This window comes from Strix aluco, chromosome 11 (assembly GCF_031877795.1).
Source record: "Strix aluco isolate bStrAlu1 chromosome 11, bStrAlu1.hap1, whole genome shotgun sequence".
In the NCBI taxonomy this organism is placed as follows: Eukaryota; Metazoa; Chordata; class Aves; order Strigiformes; family Strigidae; genus Strix; species Strix aluco.
Genome location: NC_133941.1, coordinates 12,941,913 through 12,969,708, shown reverse-complemented (window position 1 = coordinate 12,969,708; position 27,796 = coordinate 12,941,913). Strand labels below are relative to the sequence as shown.

General features: G+C 41.9%; 1 protein-coding gene across 3 annotated transcripts in view; it reads right to left on the bottom strand.

The window, feature by feature from the left end:
• GRM7 (glutamate metabotropic receptor 7) overlaps nt 1-27,796 on the bottom strand; it is a 309,081-nt gene that overhangs the window by 124,447 nt on the left and 156,838 nt on the right. For all 3 annotated transcript variants that reach the window (XM_074836095.1, XM_074836097.1, XM_074836096.1), the window contains exons 3-4: nt 21,018-21,159; nt 19,979-20,133 (exon numbers count right to left, since the gene is read on the bottom strand). In XM_074836095.1, coding sequence (XP_074692196.1) covers nt 19,979-20,133; nt 21,018-21,159 — 297 coding nt within the window. The remainder of the gene's footprint in view (nt 1-19,978; nt 20,134-21,017; nt 21,160-27,796) is intronic.

The following is a 27,796-nucleotide window of genomic DNA, read 5'->3' as shown; positions in this document are numbered from 1 at the left end:
TATTCTACATTTTATTGCCCTCAGGCACTTCTTACTTTCACAGAACTCCCATTTATATCAATATAAACAGTGAAAAACCCTAAATTTATTTCTCCTATTTGTTATTTTTACTGCCATACCAGCTAGAGGCCTCAGATGCGGGTGAGATTTTCCTGTGGCAGCAGGCAGGGGACACACACAACAAGGAATTCATCCCCATCCCCCGTTTCTCTTGCTGCCAATGGTCTTCTGGATGGCATGAGGATCACCCTCTTGCCCAAGCAGGATGCTGATGTTCTAAACCAGAGGGACCCACTGTTTTCTTGTGGAACAACAAAAAGACCAAATCCATCCCTCAGGGCATCGAGGGTTGTTACAGGGCAGAAGATGAAGGCTTGTGCTCCTCTTCCCCTAAAGAACTGTAGGCTTCATAACGCATAAGATTTTTGCATTTTTAGCCACAAAGGGACTTTCTAGGTTGACACCAATATAAGTTACCCAGGTTGCTTAATGCAAATGGTGCTCTCCTTTCAGCTGAATACTCCACTACTTATTCAAACAACTCCTGCTGCAGGAATGAATAATTTTTTTATGAATTGCAATATGCAGAGTCCCAGCCAAGGGAGAAATGCTGCTCACATAAGCCTACTCTTGTGAGTGAGGATCTGTATCTGCTGTAAAGATTATCATCAGAATCAGGCTGAACAGAACAGATTTTAAAAATACATCCAGACGCAGAATGTCTCTCCCAGTAATTCACCCTTTCCTGCTGCCCAGTTATTGAAAATGGGCTATTTGTCTTGCCAAGACCTTATCCATGAAGTACTCTTATTCCTCATACCTGAAGATGAGCAAAAAGTTGGTTTTTTTTAAAAATATTTATCACAGGGCAACTTAGTCAATAGCTTGCTTTCCTTCTCACTTGCATACCCAGTCTTTTTGAATTTATCTGTTGCTTCCTGCTTTACTGAAAAACAGATCAGCTTCTGCATTAATCTCATCCAGCAGCAGTAAAACTCAAGCGAAGTCAAACAGTGTCACGCAGGGACACGGAGCAAGTCGGGCCCACGGGTCAGGATGCAGATCACTCTTTCCTATTAGTGATACTTACCCCCAAATTCTGAGCTGTTATTTCAGTTTTTCCATCTGCAATTAACTATTTCATTAAATCCCTTTGTATGCATTGGTGTCTTCTTTCCATCAGTTTTCCAAGCTCTTCCTTCCTTCCCACCCTTTTTGACTAAACGGGAGAAGCTGCTCCACAGATGGCCTGTTTCATTTTAATAATGCAGAGCAGTAAAATCAGAGAGGTACAGAAGGTCTAAATGCAGAACATGAGAGCAGTTTTCTTCCCTTTGATAGCAGCAGCAGACAAAATGCACATTGCGTATCCTTAAAAGCATTTAAACTCAAGTCATCTGCTTGCATAATTTAAAGTGAGGATAAAAATACAGAAATCCCTCTACACTGTAATGCAGCAACTGGAGTAACCCCTAAAGTTGTTCAACAGGTTAAAATCCGTAATAATGTTTTTTTTAAAAAAAACAAAACAAACAAAAAAACCATCAATCAGCACACATAATGATCATGCCAAAATAAGCGAAAGGGAAGGCCAGAGCTGGCCATGGAGGAGAGAGGCTGTGGTTACTGCTGCTGAGGATGGCCGGGGCCAGGCAATGCAGCTCCCGGAGCACCCTGACCCACACCACCCACCCTACATACACTCTAACCCAGCACACAAGCCAAGGCCAGGACCAACAGCAATACTACACAACACGTAATCTTCCATAATCCTGCGACACACGACCCAAATTCTGAGCCATAAAGTCATAAACAACCCCGGCGGTGGTCAATGCGCACCCCCACTGTGCCATTCTGGCACACACGCTTAAAAACAACTTGCAAGAACCAAATCAATGCTCAGGCGCATTGTTATCCCTTCCCAGCAAATAAAACATGAAAGGAAATCAAAGCCCATCCTCCTCATCCTGCCTGCAGTGGGAGTGGGAGAATAAGGCAAGACACGTACCGCGGGAGGCTGAGACGTCCCTGGCTCCTGCTGTGCAGGAGGGGCTCGAGGGGCTGCTCCTTCCCTGCTGCGCACAGGGGCAGCTCCAGCCCCGGGCTTCGCAATTCACTGGGTTTCAAATAGTATTTCCTTATACTGCATTGAATCCCTTCAATGTACAGAGTTAATTTTCTCTCTTTCTCTGTATATATTTGCGTGCGCCTTGCGGAAGCGTTACCATGTCAACAGGAATAATTACAGCACGTATAAATATATTTGTGTATCCTAAAATTTATATGCAAGCTCACAGACCCGTTCTTATATGCATGCAGCCCCCCCCCCCCCAAACATTGAGAGTTGCCACATATTTTTATTCTTTACTGTTGACATGGTAACAACGGCTAGATGAAAGCAACAACGCTCTTTCAAAATCCTGTTTTAACTTGATGCCTCTTTTCTGCAGAGCCATCATTTAAGCAACACTCGGGGCAGACACTCGCACACCTGCGCTGCAGTCAGGTGGGGCCAGGACAGGAACAGGCACAAGAGGCCATCCAGCACTGTGCCAGGGAGTTGGTGTAGTTGGCTATGTACAGCAAAGTCATGTCTCAGTTTAAATGACTATATAAGCTACCAATCTTATTTTCAAATTCCCCATGAGATAACAGCCCTAAGAAAATATTACCCAAATACTCCATTGCATTCTTCCCTTCCTTTTTTTTTTTTTTTTTACCTAGAGCCTTTAAAAAAGAAGTTACTTCCTTGATTTTTGACAATTGACTTCTTGATTATAAGGTGGCTTTAGTAACGCCAGCCAGCCAGAGTGTGCCGGGATGTGAGACAGAGCGATATAATTACTGTTCTCTCCCTCCCTCTCTGCAGCTTTCTCAGCCGAAGCTGCTTGCACAAAGTTTCAGCTTCCACCCCAACTGCATGCATTAATCTCATCAAAGCACGAGGTACTATCCAGTACAAGCACTCAAGACTTGTATGTGACAAGACAAAGATAACGGGGATGATTTCTGAGGCTGGGGGACACGGTACAATCACTTGGGCTGGCCTCAGTGCCATGGGGTCCCGCACAGGAACGTCAGCATCACCCCAAGGACTTGTCATTAGGATACCCTGCATCTTTTAAGTAAAAAAGCTTTCCAACTCTATTTAAATATCTCAGGAGCAGAATATCCTCTAGGCACCCATTCCTCATCCTCTCACCACCTCTGTTTTTTTTTTTTTTGTCTCCATTTTGCAGGGCTACCCCCTCAGTTCAGCATCCCCTTTGGGATCCTAGCCAGCCTGAAGGACCACCAGGCAGGTAAGTGCCTTTGGCCAGTTCCCAGCTCGGACCCTCTCCTCATTCTCCTGTGTTTCTGAGGTGCACCCAAGAAGCCATCAGGCTACCATCACAGCACTCAACAGAGAAACTCAAGCCTTGTCCCCAAGGAGTTGAACACAGATCTCCTGAGAAGATAAATATCCAACAGCATCTCTGCCGGCTGCCGCGGTGAGACCGAATCCCACATCTCTGTCCCAGCGCCGAGCTCCAGAGCTCATAGAAACGGGGCAGCGGGGCCTCACCAGAGCTGGCAACTGGCAGTGGCACTTCCAAACCTGGCAGATTCGGGGGGTCCCTCTTGTCAGACATGCCTTAGTAGAGATGAATAAGGCAGTCTAAACATAAGGAAACTTTTAAATGGCTCTCAAGTTGCAAGATAATTTGTATTCCCCTCTCTTCATACCAACACATTAACCAAATACATTATTTCCATAATGAGGAGATGAACATCTGTGTGGCTTCCCAAAATTTCAAGTGGCAATACTCGAGACAAGTATTCTCTCTTTAGGGATTGACACATCAGCATTTTAAATAACCACCAAAGCTAAAAACATAATTAAAATTCTAAGGAGACATTAAAGAAAGAGTTCAGGTGTGATTTAGGTTGGGTTTTTTTTTTTTTTTTAAGTAAAGCACACCAATTTAATTTCACAAATTAAAGCTGCTGCAGTATCATATTAAACTTTGCACTTGTCCCTGTGTAACCAAACTGCTTAATGCAAACTTCAGCAGCGTATAAGAAACATAAATATCTGAAGTAGGATCACATTACTGGAAACTACTCTAAGACAGAGCCGAGCCTCTGAGCGCTCTGGTTCACAGACCCCCGCGGCGCAGCAGAGCAGTCCGCAGCCCCTCGAGCCGGGTGCTGTCCCGCTAGGCAGAAAATCTGCGCCACCAGCCAGTGCAGAGATGCCCCTCCAGCTAACCTGGCTTTGGTTCTCCCTAGCTTTTATCCAATAAATCCACTAGATCTCCAGATAAGCAAAAACAAAACACAAAAACTGCACAACTTCGCGAAGAGGTTATTTCACTACTTAGCTTCTGACTTCAGGAATCACTTATGGCAGCTGGAAAGCCATTTCCAGCCATGAACAACATACACACAGGAGCGTCCAGCCCCACCCCTGCCTGGGAAGGGGCCAGCAGTTGCTCAAACCTCCTGCTTGGAAGCAGCCACCCCACAGATTTTGTTTTCCTTTAACCCAATGCCTCAGCTGTGCATTACTACCGATAGTAACAAAAAAAATTTTCAACATCTTTCTTTCCACAATACCCCAATTATTTTCTTGTTGTCCTTGACTCCTTTACACAGCAGCAGGCTGTAACCATCACAGAACCATAAACATTATAAACCAAGGGATGAAGGCAGAGAACAAACAGGCTCTTTCCATGCAAATATCTTTAGCAACAGAGCCTACGTGGCAGCCTCAGCACACCTACGTTGAAGAACAGAAGGGATGTCAGTAACTTCCAGATGTCATTAACAACTTCCATTAGATCCTAAAATATTTTCCTTTGGAAGTTTACGCTATGTGAAGTGGTAAATAAACTGAGAAGCACAGATGAAACTTGAAAACAAACATTATTTCCTTGTTATAAGGCTAACTGAAGACTACTTTGAATAGATTAACCACTGTAAGTACCCCAAGAAAGAAATTAAGAGAAAGAAAAAGAAATAAAACAGTTTCACTTCAGAAACGTCTGCAGGAGCTTACTGCGTCCAGGTGCTCACATACATGCCATATGGGAAGAAAGCCAAGAACCTCCTCTGCTCCACTGTGGGCAGAAAAGCAAAGATGCTGGTACCACACCTACTCATGGAGGATCTAATGAAGCCAAGGCACTACAGGTGGCCTTTATCAGTGTCATAGCAAACCACTGAGTCTAATTAGGCTTAATCATTACTCACAAAAAATTACACCACTCTCTTTTCAGGGGTAATAATCAATTTGAGGCCACTCACTTGCTTCAAACTTCATTCTTACAAATTCTAACACAATTACTTTTTGGAAGGTGAGACACATCAGGACAACACACAAGGTATTGCTGAACCACCAGCAGAGCTGAGAGAGCAATATGGGAGGTTTGTTTTTTTTTTTTTTTCCCCTGCATTTTTATATATTGCATTAGTAGAAGCCTTTAGTTTGCCTGGCCCTTCTTTATTAAATAGCCTGCATGATTAATCACATTATTAATTGTGTCCTAACTTAGCTAAAAGGGAGGAAAGACTACAGATGTGAAAAGCTTTGGTTGACTGTAGCTTGACACCAGGTGTATATGGGAGCTCTTGGCCCACTTAACTGTACAGGTGCATGAATTGTAAAGAGAATAATGGCTTTTGTCTCTTCCAAAGGGAAGGGCAGCTCAGGGGTGGCTCAGCCAGTAGCAGAAGTGGACACACAACACCTGGGCTTGGGCTGTGCCAACGGCCCCTGCTCCTCCAAACCCCCATCGCCCAAAGAAAATGGAAGTTGGGGATGAGCCTCTTTAACCAAGTAATAAGTGATAGGACAAGAAGGAATGGCCTCAAGTTGCACCAGGGAAGGTTTAGACTAGATATTAGGAAGTATTTCTTTACGGAATGGTTTGTTAGGCATTGGAATGGGCTGCCCAGGGAGTGGTGGAGTCCCCATCCCTGGAGGTGTTCAAGAGGTGGGTTGACATAGCACTGGGGGATCTGGTGTAGATGGGAACTGGCAGTGCTAGGTTAATGGTTGGACTAGATGATCTTCAAGGTCCTTTCCAACCTAGATGATTCTGTGAAGTTTTCTAGCAGAGAAAAAGAGTCGACAGAGCTCCTCTGTGGAGGCAGCATCAGGCAGAGGGCTGGTAGGGAGCGACAGAAACAGAGGGTGAACAGAAATCAGCTGAAAGCTCTGTGAAGGGGGTTAGTGCTCACTGACCTCTCAGACACCAAGCCTGTGCTTTCTCTTTCTAGATCTTTTTTCTTTCTTTCCCTTCATTTTAACAGAAGTTTGAGAGAGTGGTCAGAGGCAGTGTGACACCTTAAGCAGAAGCTCTCCATCTTTTATCACCCTATAGTAAGCGGGTGTTTCCCATGATCATGCCCTTCATCTCTTTTCAGCCCCACACCCAGAAGGGGAGCAGCAGGCTCAGCAGCAAACTGGAGTGTGCTGGTTGCCTTACAGATGTGTGTAAACATGGATGAGTGAATTAAGTGCCAGATGGACCATGTCAAGTAACTGAAACAAAGACTGAACTATACTTTCAAGACATATTACTTTAAACTGCACAGAGGGATATCTTGTCTTGAACACATAGTTCTTCACCATCCTACAATTATATTTTTACTATGAGGCAAAAGGTTTGCATTTATCTACCCTTAGCAGGAGATCAAGATCATTGATCTAGTGACTCCTGCTTCACTTTACTAAAGACCTAGCATATGTGACTACATGGAGAATTTTTTCCTAAATTATTTTCTATTTCCTTTGCTGTAATGCAGTCAGTCAACAAAATGAAAAGATTCCCAAAGCAGATCTGCAAACCCAGCATGAGTGAAGTGGGCACTTTAGCATTCATTGTATCATCTTTAAGGAAATTATGTATATTATTATGTGTATTATTTCTTAAACTATTACTCTCAAAAGGCTATAATCATCCAAGCATTAACGACACAAACTAAAAAGAAAAAAAAAAAAACAAACAAAAATCCTTTCAAATTTCCGCCACTTTCTAAAATTAGCACATTTATTCTTGTGTCTGAACCTGTCTTACCTAGTGGAGCTCAGCCTGTTTCAGACACGCAATTCATGTGTGTTGTGTGTGTGGAGCCCCAGCAGCGAAGAAGCTGGAGCCTGCAGAGGTGTTTCCCAGGATGCTCCAGATCCCCACGGCGAGAACTAGGACAGCAATCAACAGCTACTCATCCAAGAAAACACAGACACTAATAAACACGTAATACTTACAGTGAATACATTTTTAATGTATCATGTAGGCATATTAATTTGCTACTTGCAAACAGGGATGCCATGTTTGCATTTTACTCCAATACAAGCCTCAAACTTTTATTTTTGCTTTGCTTAAGAGATTTTGAAGTAGTATTTCTTTTCTGGCTTGCTAATAAAGAGAAATAATAAACAGGTCACGGAGGATTTCAGACTAATTTTAAGTGGCCTAGAAAGAGAATCTTTTTAGGGTGTAGTTACTGAATTGGAAATACCATAAGAAAAAAATGTCTTGTGAGAATTTAGGAAACTTTGCTTTCAATTTCTTTCAAAGACAGAGAAGAACTGACCCCAAAGAGGAAGAGAAATATTAAACAAGTTAATACTTATTAGCATTTATAAAGGGTAATGGAATAGCTGATAAGATAAAGAAATATTGAGATGTATGAATTTAAACAGAGTGGAAATAATGTTCCTGTAAATATATTAGACTCCAAGTTATCTTAGTAGAGGATTTACTATACATGAATGAATTACACATGAGATTTAACAGACACTTCCGATAAAATATGTGCAGTTTCTTAGAGGAGCAGAAGGGAGGAGAGCTGAACGTACATCCTTGGCCCCTCATCTGCCAGGCAGCTGGGTAGGGAAGGGCACCATCAGCACAGAAACGAAACAAACGAGCCCCAAGAAATAACAAAGCAAGCCTCTGGGACGCAGTGAGGTTCAGCAGGCAGTGCAGATCCAGCGCCACTCAGCTCCTCTTTGCTGCTGCGCAGGAACCTGTCTGGTTTCGTGACTGGCATGAGCCCCTCGCAAAGGGGGCTACGGGAGGTGCTCCCAGAGCTGGGAGGAGCTGGAGCTGCCCTCCACCTTGGCTGCTGCCTCTCACAGATGCTCCTCCAATGGGCTATGCTGGTATTTACTTAGCAGATGGCAGAGAGATCTTGTTTGTGTGATTTTAATTTCTAATATATTAATGTTATTTTCATTTCTTGGTGCAAAAAATAACCCTTGTAGAGAAGACCGAACCAAACTTTTTATTTCTTCCATCACCTTATGGCACAAGCAGATTGTATTTGTATTCTGTGTTTTACTGCCCCCGATTTCAGTGTCTGAACCTTCCCAAATTAAAACTCCTGTAATAATTGTAAAGGAAAATGGTGACCTAGTATCCATGGACGTAATCTTAAAGTCCTTCCAAATCCATCACAAACATGAACAATCATTAAGAGGGACCATTGGTCCTTCTGCTCAAATAAAGGTCATTCTTCATTGCCTGTTTTGCAACATCTATGGGCAGAACACCAGGCACTGGACTGGAAATGCTACAGACTATACTAAACTCATACTGCTTTGGCAAAGCAGAAAATCAGAGATGAAAAATTATCTGTTCCATTAGGAACAATCTGTGGTTTTCAGCCCTCCTGCAGAATGGCATTTCTAAAACCAGATATTTGGGATCATTCATGGCTATTTTTACCTAAACCAGGAACAGTTTATTTCAGAAAGCTCCTGCAATTTCTTTTTCACATGAAAAATACATGAAATATCCACGGCAAAACAACTACTCTGCCAATATACTTCCTATGATTTTGAAAAATGCGCTAACCTCTTAAATCATAACGTAAGAAATATCAGGAGAGATGCAACTCTCACGCAAAGAGGAGAGGGGAGATTTTCCCTCTCCGTCCCCACCGAAGAAGCCCCAGAAGAAGCCACCATGCTGGCAGAGGTACGGATGGACTACGGGAACACCTCACCACTCACCCTCCCTCTTCCCTTCTTCTGCTCCTTTGTTTTGGCAATGAAACTGCTCATGCTCTTGGCTCGGTACCATAACATCCTCTCAGCTCCCTGCCTCGGCTGGGTTGAGTTAAGGCTGCAAACACAACACCAGTGCTGTGCTTGGCATGGTATCGGTGCCAGTACTGCACTAAGGGAGTGGGAGAAGGTGCTAAAATCTTTTCTTGACTTCGGTTTCTATGCTTGAACAGAATTCCAAACGAAAACATTATTTTTTTATAATTCTCCATGAGCCAGCTCTGCTTTGGTTGCCCAGAAGGGGCTCACTCATGCGAGGTCCGCTGAGGTCCCTGGAGCTTCATCACTCCCGAGATCCTGGAAATCCTGCCAATTTTACTAACAAACAGAAAATGAATTCCTATCAACAAATGAGGCTTGAAACTCTGCACAGAGGCAAGGACTAACAGCACTAGAAAACACTAGGATTTCCTAATCTGGAGGGCTGTAGAGGAAACCATCATTCGCCTTCTTCATGTGCTTGCTGTGTGCTCTCCATGTGTTGAACACCCCTCGCAAGGATGGTAAGCTTGGTTGCCAGCCCAAGCTGCCCTTGGCTCTGCTGCCTTGCAAAAATGCTGGAAAGCAGCATATGGCTGGCTGCTGTGCGGAGGAAGAAACGCTCCCCCGTGAAGCCTCTCCAATCATGGGTACCCATCAACGCCTTCTGCACAGAGCAAACCTGCGGAGGAAAGCTTGGAGGTTCCTACCTGATCACATGCAGATCAGGAGCTGGCACACAAAGAATGCAGGCTTTCTAAAAATAAAAATCTTCCTTTCTGGGTGAAAATACTCTACCCAAACGTGTCCAACAGACAGCTCAGGCAACTTCAGTGTTAGATCACTGAGAGGAACATTGTTCTTCAGAAGATGCAATTCAGGGTATTCCAAAACAAAGACCACTGATGATATATCTGAACAGTGACCAATAGCTAAATATTATTCTGTGAATTATCTCTTCTTACAGCATCAACCATTCTAATTTCTGTGTGTACACGTCTCCCTCTCTCAAAACAACCACCCACACAATCTCCAGTGTCCTGAGATAACAGTTAAATATGAACATCAAAGAGAAAATGCCAACATAAGCCCTGGGAGCAATACACAAAATACAGAAATATAGAGACATACATATGCCCACAGAATGACTAACAGCTGGCTCCAGTCAGAGAAGTACTTCAACTTTGAAGCAAGCCAGGTCTGTTGTAGGTTGGGCAAGCAGTTTATTTCACTTCAAGGGGCAAAAGAGAAAACTCCCTGAATTTTTATTATGCAACAGTTCTTTACGGTCCAATTAGAGCTTTCTACCTAATTTCTTTGCTATGAAGCAGCAACACCATTTGAAAAGGTACTGGTTCAAACCCCATTTGCCATAAAATTTCTTGTTAATGCTGTTGTGGTTATGAGCTGTGTCTTGCACTGAGCAGTGGTAGATAACTCTTTTTAATACTCCGAAAAGATCACACCTTCAAACTGTCTAAGAAATCCCAGAAGAACTCCAATAACTGAACACCACCAAATAGCCAGCTGTGTAACTTCAGCAAAATACCACACTGAAATGATGTAGAAGTTTACATTTCGAGTTGCAATGGTATGTGCTTTTTCTAAGCGCATTGCCTCACGGGAGGTCAGGTCTGGAGCGCTATGGGCACTGGCTTTGAGGCTGTGGCAACACAGAGATCACAGCTGAGACTGTATTTCTCAGGGACCAACACTTACAGGGAATCTTAAACAAAAGAAAAGAAACCCAGAGGCTTCAATGACCTCGTTTAAAAGAAAACTACAAAAATAACATTAATTTGAAACTTTAAAAAATTGTGTTTCTTAACTTCTCTATATCTGTCTATTAAAAAATAATGCTACCCCTAAGCTACTGTCTCTTTGAACTTACTAAACCTCATCCCAAAGCCTTTGCTTCAACCCTTTAAAGTTAAGCACTGTATTGCTACTGCGACAACACAGTGAACATACAACTGCTGCCTACAGTCAGGGAAATCATAGAATCATTGAATCGCAGACTGGTTTGGGTTGGAAGGGACCTTAAAGACCCCTTAGTTCCCACCCCCCTGCCACAGGCAGGGACACTTTCACTAGCCCAGGTTGCCCAAAGCCCTGTCCAACCTGGCCTTGAACTCTTCCAGGGAGGGGGCAGCCACAGCTTCTCTGGGCAACCTGTGCCAGTGTCTCACCACCCTCACAGGAAAGAATTTCTTCCTTATATCTAATCTAACTCTACTCTCTGTCAGTTTAAAACTGTTACCCCTCGTCCTATCCCTACACCCCTGATAAAGAGTCCCTCCCCCCTTTCCTGTAGCCCCTTTAAGTACTGGGAGGCCGCTCTAAGGTCTCCCCAGAGCCTTCTCTTCTCCAGGCTGAACACCCCCAACTCTCTCAGCCTGTCCGCACAAGGGAGGTGCTCCAGTCCCCCCATCATCTTCGTGGCCTCCTCTGGACCCCCTCGAGCAGGTCTGTGTCCTTCTGATGTTGGTGCCCCCAGAGCTGGTCACAGCACTGCAGGGGGTGTCTCATGAGAGCGGAGTAGAGGGGGAGAATCCCCTCTCTCGACCTGCTGGCCACACTTCTCTTGATGCAGCCCGGGGTACAGGTGGTTTTCTGGGCATGGTACTCTCCAGCATTGCCATATCGATCAATCTCAGGAGACCGGGCATTACCGCGCTGTGGTATTTAAGCCAACATTTAATCACACAACACTTCTCATCATGAAGCTTCAAACTGGCAGCCCACGAGAGAGCGTGTAAGACAAGTGAGGCGTGATACCTGACTCACTAAGCATCCCAGATAAAGCACGTTCACTTTGGCAGTGCCCAGCCCAGCCTGTTGCACACATCTGTCCGTCCGTCTGTCCTTGCACGCTGCACTTTTGTAGCATGAGTCTGTATGTACACAGGCAAGACACAATGAGATTCAGCACTAAGCCAGGAGGAATCAAAGCTAATCTTAACTCCCAGAGTGGCTTTACAACAGGCTGGAATCGATACACAATAAACTTTTCACGGCTGCCAGTGTGTCTTGGATTCCCAGGTAACCACAGTATTAATTTAAATTCAATTAACGGCTTCATCAGCATTGGGAAAGATACATTCCCAACAAGTTTGTGTGTAGAATGACTTTAAACACTGCATGATTGATACAGAATGAAATGGTAAATTCTTCACCTCCACATGGCCAGCGAGCACGTTCTCTATAAGGAATATGAAGTGCCATTTAAAAGCATCTTTTTGACAAAATGTACTGGATGAAATAACGAACCTATCTTAACAGATGATACATTTCTGTAGTTACTTACTTAATAACATGAGCACACAACACCCTTAGCATTTTCATTCCAAAGCTGCTAAAGACAATTTACTCATGGGGGAAAAAATGCAAATAAATATTTATATATACAGTCCTTCGTGCAAACTTTGCTTATAAGAAATAGTGTCCAAACCAAAGTTGTTCTGTCAAACTACTGACACAAAACAGCCGTGAAATATATCTCCTGATTGTTGTTGATTGTAATTACACTATTTAAACCCCCAGAAAGAGGATGAACACACTCATATGTCCCCTCCCAGGCATCGGTGCCCTCCACTGGCAATGCAGGGAAGGGGAGGTTGCTGAGCTGGTCCCACCACTCTCAAACACCGACCTGGAGGTGCCAAGGAAGAACAAACCCGCTGATGCTGGAGACTTTCTGGCAGTACAGGAAGTAAAACGGGTCAGATGGGCAGTGACAAGGAGAGGAGAGGAAAATCCGAGGGAGGTAATGGGAAGAACGAGTAAATTCTGGGAGTGATGGTCCATGCTACTTCTTCTGTGTCCTGATGATGGGCGTCCCCTCGGGCTTTCGGAGTCCACAGGCTCTGCTATAGTGAGGCTGCAGCAATCCCCTGGCCCCCACAGCCCAGGATGAACCAAACCCCCCGAGCCACCTCTTTCCATCTCACTCTCTTAAAATCACACACTCGCACCCCAGGGACACAGAGAAAAGGCTTGAGAACAACAGAGCACTGTAAAAGACTCTGAACCAGGCTGTAAACCAAAAAAAAAAAAAAATCTGAACCAGACTATTTTACAATTATTACAAGATATAAGACAGCTTCTGTGCAGGGAGGAGGTGGGTAAGAGCTGCACAAAGCACATCTTTCCCAGAGAAACATCCTGGGGTAAATGCAGCCATAGCCAGATGCAGAACAGCATGCCCGTAGTTATTAATGTTGGATAAAATTCAACACCGTCTCTAGCACAGAGGAAGATGAACCCTGAGCTCCTTTGCTTTGCTAGACTGGAGATGCGAAGGTAAAATATTTGAGAGCCACTAAATAGTGAGATATAATTTAATTCTAATTTTTTTTTAAATCACTATTCTTTCATTGTTTATTTCCTGGTCTGACACAGCCCAAACAAAAAAGAAGCAAATTAAGCTCTTGTTGGAAATAAAACCAAAACATTAAAAACACGATTCACCATCTATTTCGAAGACAAACAACTGAAAAATTCAAGGACAGTTATGTTGTTTTACAGCACCTGCAATGCTTCTGTTTTTTTAAATAGCTATTCACTTCCTTGTGCTGAATTTGATCCACCCTTTAACCTCATAGCTGAGCACTTCACAAGATTGCAAACCTCGGCCACATCCATAGCTTGCTGGAATTGAATCATTAGACTTAAATCTAGTTGAATCCCACTGTTTAGCTGCATCAAATTCTGAACTCAGACCATAAAGAATATTTTTTTCATCATTGGCAAAGCATTTTACCAGACTTTCAAAATAATAAACATCATATATATATATATATACACACACATATTAGCCTCTGTATTTCTCTTACAGATGTTCCTCTCTTTGGTTACATTTCGCTGTGAGCTGGTGTCCATGAGAACAGATCACATAAAAATAAGAAAGATAAGGAAGAGTATTTTAAAAGAAAAAAAAATTAGAGGAAGAACCAGATATCTGAAAGTGCTACGTCAGTAGCATGGATGCTAACAACATGAACCACAGTATAACAGTCCAATTTGTAAATTTTCACACAGAAAAGAGGCATAGGAACAACAGAAGGCAAGACGTAAATAGATAGTTGTTGATCTTCTTTACAGCTGAGGTTAAGAGGAAAACAATTTCTAAGATATCTCTGAATAGAGAGTCATTTTTCATTCATGGAAATTATATTTATTTATATTTGAAACTTTGTAAGAGCTACTGGAGGCATTTGGACTGTTTAAAAATATGGCTAGGATTTTCAGAAATTACTTATCTCTGTTCTAGTTCTTTCTCTAGGACTTTATGATTCGTATTTCCTAAGAAGAAAATGTCCCATATTTTCTACAGATCCTGCAAACCTCAATGTATCAGAGTGGGTAGATTGCAAAAGAGCATCCAAAATTAATATTGTCTCTTGGAAACACTAGTTTTCATTACTTTGTATGGGGGGGTTAACAAGATACTAAGAGGTATTAGCAAGGACTTACCAGGTATTAGTTCTTCCCGGGCTACACCTTGAGTGAGAGGTTTGAGCTTGGAGAGGATGCCCAGGGATGCCACCTTGACTGCGATGCCTGGGCATCTCTGAGCACCTCACCCAGCTCTGCATGGGACCAACAGTGAAAGGATAAATCTTAAGAGTTGCACAGCAGGAATATTTTTGCAGGAATAAAGCTGCTTATTTCCTCATTTCAGCTGTGACACTGCATTTGATAAAAATATGTTGCTGGGCTGCCACTCAGAGAGCTGTAACCACCTTTCAGGGGCACAACCAACACCCTGAATGTTACTGTTTTACCTGCCGTGCATCTACTGCTCCACTCGTCAAGGAGTTTAATGAGTCATTTTTAATCTGAATAGATACTACAGGCTGATATAAGCAAAGTTAAAATCTGAAGTGCAGATATTGCTTAGACTAGAAGAAAAAATTAGAAGGAAAAGAACAAAAAGGGAAAAGACACATTCTGAAACCCAAGACCAGCTACCTGACTCCATTCCTCGGACTTGAATATCTCCTGGATGTGCACTAACAGCTTTCCGTGTTGAATTCAGCAAGTACTCTACAAACCTGCTCCAAAAAGATCAGGCTTTTCCATCTCTCATGCCACAGATGTCTTCTTATCACTGGCAGAAAGATCTGCTTTTCCTCCAGGGAAAGAATTTAGGAACTCCTGACTTTGAATCTGCCTGCTAGGGAGAACTTTAATGGATGTCTGGACCGGTAGTATTATCATCTTTAGTCAGAGGGTCATCCAGGTAACTCTTATATACATCTATATGGTGTCATAAAGAGAGCTACCGCAGGCAGTTAAGATGTATAATTAGATTTGGGTACCGTAGTGATAACAAGAGGAGGAAATGCTCTGAAGCTTATTAAATCTACTGAAACATGAAGAGGTAAAGTGGAATACTTAAAGGTCAGTTTGTGATTAAAAAGATTAGTGTGGAAGGAGTTCATTTCCATCTACAAAGAAATAGGGTTGCAGTTCATCCCAGCCATCATTTGGGGAAGTCCGCAGCTGGAATGATGGTCCAACCCATGAGAATCCAGGGAGTGTTTTCATACTTTGTTTCTTGCTGGTTTGGATGGTCTACAAAGCTTCTGGGACTGTAAATGAAAAATGTGACAAATGAACAATTTTCTCTTAGACTATCACTGCCTAAGGAAAAGACAACCACGTCAGTAATTTGCTAGTCTGAAGGCAAGTACCTCAGCTGAACTGCAAGAACAAAACAGTGGTTTTTTTGAAGTCTCAACCTTTCTTTTCATTTTCCACAGTGCTTCCATTTTCCCTCTGGCACCTGAAATTTTGGGAACTTGTTATACCTGCCTCAACATCTCCCATTTCCTCCACAATCTTGATCACATCATTACTCCAGAACAGCTTGCTTTGGCTTGCCCAAAATCCTCCTGTAGCTCACACTTGCTCCTCTTCACGGCATTTCACCCTTCCGTGGTTAGCTGGACACTTTCTGTTTTTCAACACCAAACTGATCCGGGAATCTCCCCCATGTGCAAAGTTTACTTTTTTATTCTGGTGAATGAAGAAGAATAAGGGTTTCTGGGGAACAAAGCAGCAGTAGGTAAAACCCCACCAAATGCATTTTGGAGAAGAATGACTTTCTGGAGATTTTTTTTCTGTTGTGTTGCTGTTTTAATGAATGTCGGATGCATGCAGAGCCACAGATGTTCATCATTTCTGTATTATTGTGAAATGAATATAATAGTACTACTAATAATAGTACATCCCATTAGAACTTTATTTACAAAATACATCTTTTGTTTGTTGTTTAAAGGGTTTACTTTTTTCTCATCTTCTAGTGCTAACACTCACTCCGCGGTTATATTACACCTTTTCACAAGAATGTTACAAGGATATACTCTGAATAAAAGACTATTCAAAATAAGGCATATGACTGAAAACTCTTACACACATAAGCACAGGCACTTGCAGTTCTGCAATGCAGCACACTGTACTTGTTCCTCTGAGCATACGCTGGGTTTTAGAACTGGGCTGAAGTTTTAGTAACCATCTGTGAGCACAAGGACACACCATCACAACCTTGTTTTGGAAGAGTTCAAAGTAACAGTAACCAGAAGACAATATTCTGCTGCCATATTTGTTCTAAAAATAAATACATTATGCTCTTTTGCCCTGAAAACTTCGCAAAGCCATTCAACTTCATTGATACTTGGTTAAGTTGGCTCTGGATCTTGTTTCAAACACGTTTTCATGAAGGGATTACTAGTTCTGTGTGCACTTCCCCTGGCTCACCAACTACTACAATTATGTAAATAAGATGTGACTTCATCCTTTCAGCATAATTACATCAAACACAATTGGGTTATATCAAGACTGACTTAAGATGAATGAATTCAGTTCATGTAATGATTTCCTAAATCACCCCATGGGACTATGGCAAGGAAAATTTTGTCCCAAGAGTGACATCAAGTATGAAGACAAATAACTGTGTATCTGGGGCCTGATTCTACAAGGAACTGAGTGCTTTAGACTCCCTCTGGAGTTGGAGGCTGATGGGATATTCCCACTGTTACCAAAAATGGGAACTTCAAATGCTATATATGTAGATAGGTGTAAACATAGCAGCACACCTGCGTTTCACATCTGTATTTCGAATTGAAAAGTCATGGTTCGGGGAGAAGAGCTATTTGAAAAAATGTCTTTTTCTATATGACTGCTTCAGTTTATGACTTGTATGACCAATAGCTTTACAGACATAAAAAAAATCTGATAATCCAAAGTTACCATATACACTTGAAGATGCAGGCACATTAATTTTCAATGCAGTTTAACATTTCTTGGCTTATTAGCCTAACATTTTCCCTGAAGCGTGAGAAGGGGCTAGCGGTATCACATATTTCAGGTTCAGTTATGGGAGCTGCAGTGCTCTCTGCTTCCATTGAAGTTTGTTAGGAATCTTTTTCTAACATATTACAAATGCTATTTAACACAGTGATGAAAGGAAAGCATAAAAAAAAGAAGATGCTCTTGAGTAAAACAAGGGTAAGGCCCTCATTCATGATTACTAAAGAAGTTCTCACCAAACCCAGTGGGAATTAAGCTCGTGCTTAACTGTTGCCTTGACCCAGAGCCCGTGAGCTGCAGGGGCAGGCGGCAGCACTGCACACCACCACACACAGAGGAGACTGCTAGGCTGGGATACTGCTCAAGACACAGTCCTTCAGGGCAAACTGGGTTCCATTCTGCTAATTTGGTTTGTTTCCATCAATTTATAGGGAAAATCAAGGCTTCTTATTTAATTTATTTTATGTGTTCATCAAAAGAAATGCATTACTACATTTTAGGAAGCAGATGTTCATTGCTGGATGATAAAAGAATAGCATTAAAATGTCTGTTTCCAGTTCTCTTGGATTCATAACCAAATGAAATTACTACAACAAAAAGAAAAACAAAACAACATACAGCAGTCCAAATGCAAGAATGGCAGACAATCCATGCGGGTAACAGCCCCACTACACAAAGAAATGCTAATACTTAAGGATTACTTACTTCTGTAAGTTACAGATTTCACTGGGTGTTTCTCACAGTGGATGAAACAGAAAGGGAATCAGTCTGAAAGAGGAAATGTTGAGTTCTGGAAAACTGCTCCAGGAGAATGGGAATTTGCTCTGTGCTCTTAACCACCCCTTTACTCTTCCTCCAAACAGGAGTAAGCAGATGGCAGGTACAGATGGCAATTAGGGATGGATGAACGGGATTGCAAAAGGTAAGAACCAGCCTGAACCTTTCTGAGCGGTCACAGAGCAGCCAGGAAACATTTGCTATTGATGGTGCAAGTGCTATTCTGGGACACTTTGCTCTGCCTCTCCTTTCATACCAAGTACAGAATCTACTTCTGGCTGAGTGCTTTTCCCTTTCCAGAAAGTAACACGCAACTCACAGGCCTCAAAATATATATCCTGCTGGATGGCAGCTGCTTCTGAAGAATGAACACAATTATCTATATAGGCAAAACGTAATTTAAGCATCACAAACAAGTAAGCATACAAACTACGTGACTACAAGCGCAAACTGCAACTAGCCAACTTTTAGGAAATAGTCTAATATATTTAGTACATAAGATGATACTTGTGGGTTCAATGGACATTTTTTTTTGAAGATACACTGGTATTTGTAACTGTTATTTAACTGGCTTTCTATACCTGAATGCTCCCACTCTGTTATTGCCACTTATTGTGTCCAAAAGCAAACCTCATGTTTCCCATTATGTCCAATGTGTTTAATGTGTAATATAGAAGGAAAAAAATTTAAAACAAACCAACTTGGAAAGTTTTTATTTCTGTGTACTGTTGGCAGACTTTTTGTTTCTCTGTCAGAAACCCTCAGGGATGAATACAGACAGTATGAAAAGATTATTAAAATATCCTGGTTTTCAGAAACAAAACACTTCATTGTCTATCAACTACGTACTTACGGAGAAGTAACATGCAAAAATGCCTCCAGGGTTTAAAAAATGTAAAAGGATGAAGCATATTATATACCTGAGAAGAATAACTAATGAGGTGTAGACACAGTAAAAATGAATGCAAATATTTGGTTTTCCTGTGAGTGAAGACACTAGAGCCCATTTTAATGTGGGCAACATGTTCAAGGACTCTTTGGAGACCCTGCCTGACACAAAGCCATGTGCCAGCTGAGGAGTTTGTTTTCTTTACTTCCCTTGTAAAGAACTTCTCTTTTCATATTATAGAGAACACGGACTCTACTCAGCGAGTTTGGTTTGCCCAGAGGAAGCCATTTGGATAGTTAAGCATCTATACAGACAAAAGGGGTAACAAAATGAGGAAAATCAGACAACAAACCCTTCAGGAAAGAAAAGAAATGTTGAGAAACATAGGGATTATGTTAAAAAAGTGTCCCCTAATTTTTATATACACATGCATATGTACAAGTACATATATTTGTGAAGCACACAAGCAATAGGTATAAATAAATATAGTGCTTGATCTGAATGAAATAAAAGTTAAGCTAAGTTTAAACAGAAACTGCTGATTTAAAAATGAATTTTTACTTCTTCAGTAGAAAACTTACCCACTGCTTCAGAGATGATACATAAATTGCAAAAGATTTTCTCTTCCTACGTATATTCATGATATGTTAAGAACTTTTTGGTTTACTTTGTTTTAAGTGATAAAGGCCCTGTCATATTAACACAGCTTAATATAAGCTCTGCAATTGTGTATTTAATAAATAACTGCTGGTAGCTTCTCAGATGCGGAACACAGGCATTTAGGAACGTTTCAGGAGATGAAGACTTCCTCAATGTACTTTATACTGTTTGTATCTTACCCCGTCTGTACACATTTATTCCCAAAACACATATGAGAGAAAAATATGGGAGATCACTTTTGTACTACCAGCATTTCAGGAAGCAGGAGAGAGAGTCAAGCAGAAGTGAGCTCTTACCCTCTATGGTTGCTCGCTTGGGCAGGATGGTGATGGCTCCCTCAGCGACATCCTCCTGCTGAAGTAATGGGCTCACCTTGGAGCCCCACGTATCCGAGCCCACCCATAGGAAATGGCCCACTTGATCTGCCCTCTTAGCGGCTGCAAGGATTTGCCTGTGGAAAAGAATATTTTGTTCACAAATTAATTTCATTTGAACATATAACTGCTTGGGAAAAGCATGTTGCAACTGCAGAATGAACAGAAAATAGCATATCCTTGTAACCAACAGAGCGCAGGAATTTCACAACACATGTATCCTGATCCATGCAGCACAGATCGAACCTTTCCTTTAATTCACTCTGTAGCCTAAGACTGAAATCCTGATTCCACTAAAACTGAAAGTTTTGCCATTGACTTTACTGAAACTTTACCCTAACTTCTTTGTGTCTCATTTTGTAGAACTGAGCCTCTCAGCAGTTGACAATGCCATCACAATTTTAAGCTAATTTAAAATTCTGGAGAGAGAAGATGTAACATGGGCAAGTGAGAAATGAGAGTCACATTTTTTAAATACACTTTATTTTACAAGCAAATGGTATATGGTTAAACCTTGAGCACCTTACATAGTTTAACCCTGAACATCCAAGCCATTTTATCAGTAGCAACCATTATTTGCCACAGAATAGACTCAGAATTAATGAATAATACATAGTAGTATGAGCTTGCAGCGAGGGGCATCTTCTTAATGCCTCTTTGAGAGGTTAGGTCTGGTCTGCCACCCAATGCATGAGTAACCCTACACCTGGAAAAGCTTCCAGACCTCCATCAACATTCCTGTACCCCCACTACTGCAATGCACAGTCTGGGGCACGACAGGAGCCAGCGCAGCAGCAGCAGCACCTCCATGTCTGGTGCTACCCTCCACAGCACACACTCCACATCCCCGCATTGTTCTTACCAACAGACATTTCCACTTCATTATTCATATACTTATTTGCTTTCTCTTTTCTACATAGCTATCAAGTACAAATGAATTCATTCCCTCAGTCATCCTTACTTTATGTCCTCATCATTGGCAAAAATAACGATGGCCCTGGCATTGGGAGTTTCTAGGAGCTGCTTGATAATTTTATCAAAGTCGATGGTCTTGTCCTTGCGATCCTGGGGGATTTTCAGGGACTGAGCAATGCAGAGCCCACCTGTTTAAGAAAGAAGAAAGAAGAAAAGGACTCTGTCACTGGAGAGCACAGGAAAGGCAGTGGGAAATACACATGGCTGGAAGGGGAGCCTGGGAGGAAGAGAAACTCTCCAATTGGATCACTGCCCTTACGGAGCACTTAATCTTCATGTCAAGCTTCCTGAGGGATTCATATAATTATTTTTTTGCAGAGCACTCATTGCGATGCACACAGTCTGCATGCCTGTGTAGGGTCAGGGATTAAACAGATGGGCAAAACCAGTATCATAGAAAAGCAAAATAAACAAATAAACCAGTCAGTAGAGGGATTTAAAAAAAACATAAACAAACAACAACCTGAGAACAAGTTTAAACTGATTAAAAAAAAACAACAACAGGCTGAAAGGCAAGTGGTGTTGACAATGTATTAGACAAACTTTATCTCAGTGAAGAGCTGAGATTCTTTTTAATTTTGCCAGTTGAGGGATATTGAGGGAAAATGCTTCCACTGAAAGAACTTATCTGGAATAGGAACAGGAAAAGAACTGAGATATTGGCAAAGCAAAGATGGTTCAAGAATATCCTTTCTCATTCAAATGCCCATCACCAAATGGGAGGGAGCAGCTCAAGCAACTGAAGCCTCACGATAAAGTACATGTCTGTGAACTGGACTTCTCATACACACAGAGAAAACATTGCAAAAATGGCATCAACACAGTAACAGTGATAAATACATCCATACCAAAGAAATATTCACTTTTAGAACACTTCACATGTTACAGTTCTATAGCTTGTTTTTTGGGGGGGCGGGGGGAATCCCATCTCCAGTGACATTCTTCTCATTATTGGCAGATGAAAACACAACTTTTGCCTTCATTATTTTGTTTCTCAGTAATAAACACTTTCATCTTTTATGACACCTTAGATACCAACTTCCTCAGTATACTGCACAGTATGTTAATTAATAAAGTATCAGAAATGCGTAACAGGAAACAGCAGCAGGGATGAGTTAATTAAAAGACAGCAGGACAAAAGAGATATTCACAGATATACTTTAAATACAGATTTTAAAGTACCGCTCAATGAAGTAATAGAGAAGGTGTTCTCAGGGAAAGAGCACAGAGGAGGCGGCTAATCCACCATTGGCACACACTGTCTGCCCGCAGCCTGCCAAAGGGTAACATCATCACCCCAAAGCACGGCAAGGCAGGCATACAAACACCTGGAGGAAAACCACTAAACATCCATAAAGACCAAGTATGTGGCTTGAAAACTGCAAAATATGGCTCTTCTGCAGATCTCTAAGCACTTTACAAAGTCAGGATCATTTTTTCCTTATTTTAGATGTAGAGGAGCTGAGACACAGAGGTTGTCTTAAGTCAGGCCCGGTCTCTTAGCTGATCCAAAAACTCTGGGGAAAAAAAGATAGGTTTCAGTGGGAAGAAATAAAATGGTGAAAAGGAAAGGCTGAAAAAGAATAAACCAGAATAAAAACCCCCAAGTTGTTCTCTGACTCACATAGAATTTTTCTTTTTGTTTTACAATTATTACAGCCTGAAATTACTGCAACCTGATTTTTTTCTTTAGAAGAAAACTGTACCAATTTTTAAAAGTAAACTTCATTTTTAAATGAGGAAGGAAAGTCTCACTGCTAGTAAGTTCAAAAAGTTTAAATATTTTTAAATGCTCTTTTTATTTTCCCCAGATAAAATCAGATGGAATCGTCTCAAATCCATGAGCAGAGTTACCTAGCTTTCCTGAAATGCCCCCCTTGGCAGGGATTACACAGTGGTTAAAAGCACAACCCTCTCAGCCGAGGCTCTTGCTCCACGCACACAGAGCCAAGGCATCTCCCAAGTGCAGGGTGCCCGCAGACAACTGGAAACCGAGGGGAAGCCATCCTTGTGTCTCCGCTGAGGAAAAATCTCTCCATCCTGGCATCATGCCTAAGGAGAATTTAAAGTTATTAGCTGCTCCTGGAAAGTATCTGTGCCCTCCCTGGCACTCCATCATGCCAAGCCAAGCTACTTTGAATCTCCCATGAGACACTGATTTCTCTTCTTAAATAAGGACATCGGCAACTTTGGAGAATTCATTGAGAGAAAAGAAAAAAAAAAAAAAAACCCAAAACCAAAAACAACAAACCAACCCACAGACTGTTAGAAATCTCCAAGATTTGTCACTTGAAAATTCATGCATTCCCTCCACGGTGTCCTTTCAAGAGGCTCCCACTTTGTCACAGCAGAACACGAGAAGATGTATTTTATTGTGTCGAGACCAAAGGGCCTTCGCATGCTGGATGGAGCCATTATTTAGACACATCTGAAGATGCTGTGAAGATCCTTTGCAATCGTTCATAGCTCTCCATTGCTTTCACTCAAAATATGTGGGCTCTCTCACAAGAGGATTGCAAATACAGCCCCAAGGAGCAGACGCCAGCAGACAGGCAGGCAGAGCAATATTCCCCAACATCACCTGATTTCTCATTACTGCACCAGTAAGTAACTTTAAGAGCATTTTAAATCAGGACAGAGGAATGCTTACAGGCGCTTATCCCCAGATACCACAGCTCCACCAGCAAAATGACCACCCCCTCAGGCATGGAGAGAGATACAAGTAAAAGGATCTCAGACCTGGCATCCATGACAGTAACATTTCTGTAGTTAAGAGTCTATCTATACTAAAGAATCCTTGTATCCAGGGGAAAAAAAAGACACACACACACCCCCACACCCCTTCCAGAACAGGTGATACATTGTTGTAAAACTATCATTAAAAAAAATCAGTATTTAATATTAAGTCATTGTGACCTACATGATTTAAGTGCTTGGAAAAAAGGCTAAAATTACTGGGAAGGCTGCTAGCTCAGCAACCCACCCTGACAATAATTACACCTATTGTGCGGGTCATGCAATCTCTATTGCCTGGATGGAGAAGCCAAAAATCTTATTATAGTCGATAATGATTACAGCTGAACTGAGCATCTTTGGACAGAGAGACAGCTGTGGCCAGGCTCTCAATAGCAAGGGAAAAAAGCCTCTATTGGAATGTACAGCTTCAAAGTATGTAATTTCCATGGGTTTTTTAAAGAAAAGAGGACCTAGGGTGGAGAAAGGAAACAGTTTGGAATTTGGGAGGGCAGATTTCAGGTCGCTTTTGTGATACAGAGTTTTCTGTTACTTTTGGGAGGTCAGCTCTTAGTTTCTCTGCTGTTCACTGGTGAAAGGAAGTAACAGAGCTCCTTTTTCAACACGCCAATTCTCGTGAGCATGCAGTGCTCAGCCACTGTGCAGTTAGCCCAAGCTAGCTGGAGAGCTGCTCTTACAGCCAGGGTGGTGGAAGAGCTTTTCCAAATGGAGCCGGTGATGTGATACCCTGTTAACCCTTGTGTCATCTCTGGCACAAAGGAATTGTGGATAAATGGTAAGCAAGAATTATAGATAAATGGTAAATGTCAATGATTAAACCCAAAATATTTCATCTACAGTATGGTAGCTATGATACTTTCAATAAAACAGCAGCAGGAGAGACTGGCATCAGAAAGCACTCTCTGAAGCAGCATTAGGAACAGAAAGGGCTAGAGCTGTTGAAAGTAGATCAAGGGCAAATAAAAAAGGCAGAAAAGTAAGATGCAGCCGGACCAAGGCCCAGATAATACAATTCAGACATGTTGATGGAAATTCTGATTTTAAACCGCTAGTGTTTCTTCAAGGAAAGTGACACTATTACCAATTGACTAATATGTGCTCCCAGACACCAAAATAGGTCAACGTGTATTATTTTCTTATTTGCTTTGTTTTGCTCAAGTCCACACCGGGCAGCATTTGACATCGGAGTACAAGCTCTTACTGTAGCAGCAGGGTGGTCCATCCCAGCCACCCGACTACTCTAGTCACATTAGCTTCCGTTTACATCCAAGCTTATGAGCTTGAATAAAAGTGTTTCGATCCTGGCAGAGGACCTCATGGCAGGCAGAGGCACACATCATTTTTCATGCCTTAGCAATAATAGATGCCCAAGGAATTGGGTGTATATTGTCCAAATGACACATACAGAATAATTCTAACTTTCATATTCTCATCCTGCATTCTTATTGCAATAGGAAACGTACGCACAGGTATTTAAACTGTCAGGTTAATTCACAGTACTCCCGAGGTAAAAACCTCCAAGGGAATTAAGTGGTAAAAATGTGAGAGTTGCAGATTAAGGGTTTTTGTCATAGGATTTCTGCAGTAATACATTACCCTTGATGGACCAGAGAAGCGGCAAATGCTCTAACTAGCTACAAACTGCTGGGGCAATTAATGGCAGCCTGGGAGTCACTGTATGCTGCATGGCACCGGGAGCCTCCCAGTCATCCCAGAACTGGTCTCACCAGCAGTACCACACTTTGAACCAGCTGCTACAGAGGGTTCCTGCTGTTTGTTACGGTTATTTCTGCCTAGGGAGTGAAGAGAGCGGATAACTGAGATTCTGCAGCCAAGTGTAAAGGCCATTCTAAAGATAACGGATATTCATAGAATCACAGAATCCCAGGTTCTGGAAGGGACCTCAAGGATCATCTGGTCCAACCTTTCTTGGCAAACGCACGGTCTAGACAAGATGGTCCAGCACCCTGCCCAGCTGAATCTTAAAAGTGTCCAATGTTGGGGAATTGGAGATTGTGAACTGTAGTATATATAAGATAGATCATTCAAGCAGTTCTGCAAGCAAATGTTTAACTCCTTTAACAATGGATTTTTAGAAATTCACAGGAATCAGTATATGAAAGGTGGTCAAAACGACGATGAGGCAGTCAGTTCTATACCACTCTATCCTTGAAACAATATCTTTTCTCTTCTAGGCTATGTATAGAAGTCTAACATTGGCATCTTTTTCATCCTTCCCTGCTGCCAGCAAATGTTTCTGTAATAACATCAAATCCGGGATGGGAACACCAGGAGCAGACCTGGTAGGTTCAGCCTTTCCAGATGCGCCTTTGTCCAACAAGTAAGCCATGAAAACGCACAATAATCTATGAAAAGGATAAGACAACAAGGCAAACCATCTCCTCAAACAATAACTTGAAAATTATTTGGTTTTACAAGCTTCTAGTTTTCCCTGTGGTTTGTGCCACTTTGGCAAACTGACCTGATTGTTTGGGATTGTTCCCGGCATTAAAATTCCCCACACTGCAACCACTGGCAGCACTCTGAGAAAACACAGAAATGCTAACATTTCAACCGAAATGAACAGCACCTCCAGATTTTTTTTTTTTTTTGGCAAACAAAATGCAAAGTGAAGTTGGGTCCTTTCGCCCTGGCTGGTGAAAAACAATTTTTCCTCTGAATTTTATTTCCAGTAGAAGAGCCCTCTGAACTTCATTAAGTCACTGACAAGACTCATTTTAGCAGACTTTGTCTCAAGAAATGCCATTTCTAGTTAATGTTTGCACAAAGAGAACCTTCTTCAGTTTCACTTTGATCCTTATAATGGCCCCTACTTTCTCACATGCTTCTGGAGAAGTTTTAATTAAGTGACTCTGGAGACAGAAGAAATTCATCTTAAGGTACTGCTCAGGATGCTGGCAATTACGGATGTACAAATATCTGATTTTTTTGGTTTGGCTGCCAGACTGAAAAAGAAAATTTATAGATGAAACTTTTTTTGTTGTTGCTAGATCTTCAGCTTTTCTCATTAAAATAAAAAGGCATACAATTAATTTTACCTAAAACAAAAATCTCCATTTAATCTGAATTGAAAACAGTCATTATTAGGGATCTGTAGGAGGAAACAAATGAGGAGCTACACAGGAGATTCTAGTGTCTCCCTCCCACCCAATGATTAAAAGAGTCATCCAAAAGTTTGAGTTTCCTGCTTTCCCAGAGAGCTGCTGAACTTGGACCTCAGACTTCCTGGTGCCCTGACCTGCCATCACCTACCGATACCTGGGGCACAGTCCCTGTGCCCGTCTGCAGAGCTACACCATCCTCAACTAGAACAGAAGGTGATGCTGATTTTCAGTCAAAGAACAGCATCAAAAACAAGATCAAAGCCACCACGCACAGCAGGCAAATTGCTCTCAGGTACAAGAGGGGACCCCAGCATTCCCACATGAGCACAGCAGTCCCCGAGCCACTGAAAGCAGCAGGATGACACCAGACTGGCGATGTACAGCCCTCCTCATGTTCCTCCCCGACTCTCTCCAATCAAAGCTGCAGACTGAACTCAGTCTCAGTTTACAGAACAGTACTGAAGCTCAGTGAAGGAAAGAGCAGTAGGGGTGATCAGAAAACACAAGATGAGCAGGTTAGCAAAGGTAGACTGAAAAGCACTAGTTGTGCAATAAGTGGGATGATACAACATCTGTTTCTTGGCTTCTTGATTTTACTTTTACCAAAATGACTTATAGGGAAGATTCAGTTTGCTAAATTACTGTCAGGAACAATGGACTAAACACATTCTTTCCCTGCCTACATAGGTTGCCAACTTTCTTCTTCTTCCCCTTTCCAACAGATTACATATGCAAGATTCTGCCTCACAAGTAGCCTCAAAAAATGTTTTGCTATGAAAACTTGTATTGAGACATTCAAGGAAGTTGGTTTTGGACTCTGATAATATAAAAGACATTTTGTGAGTACAAAGAAGCAGAAAAAAAAAGAAGAAAATAAAATAACAAA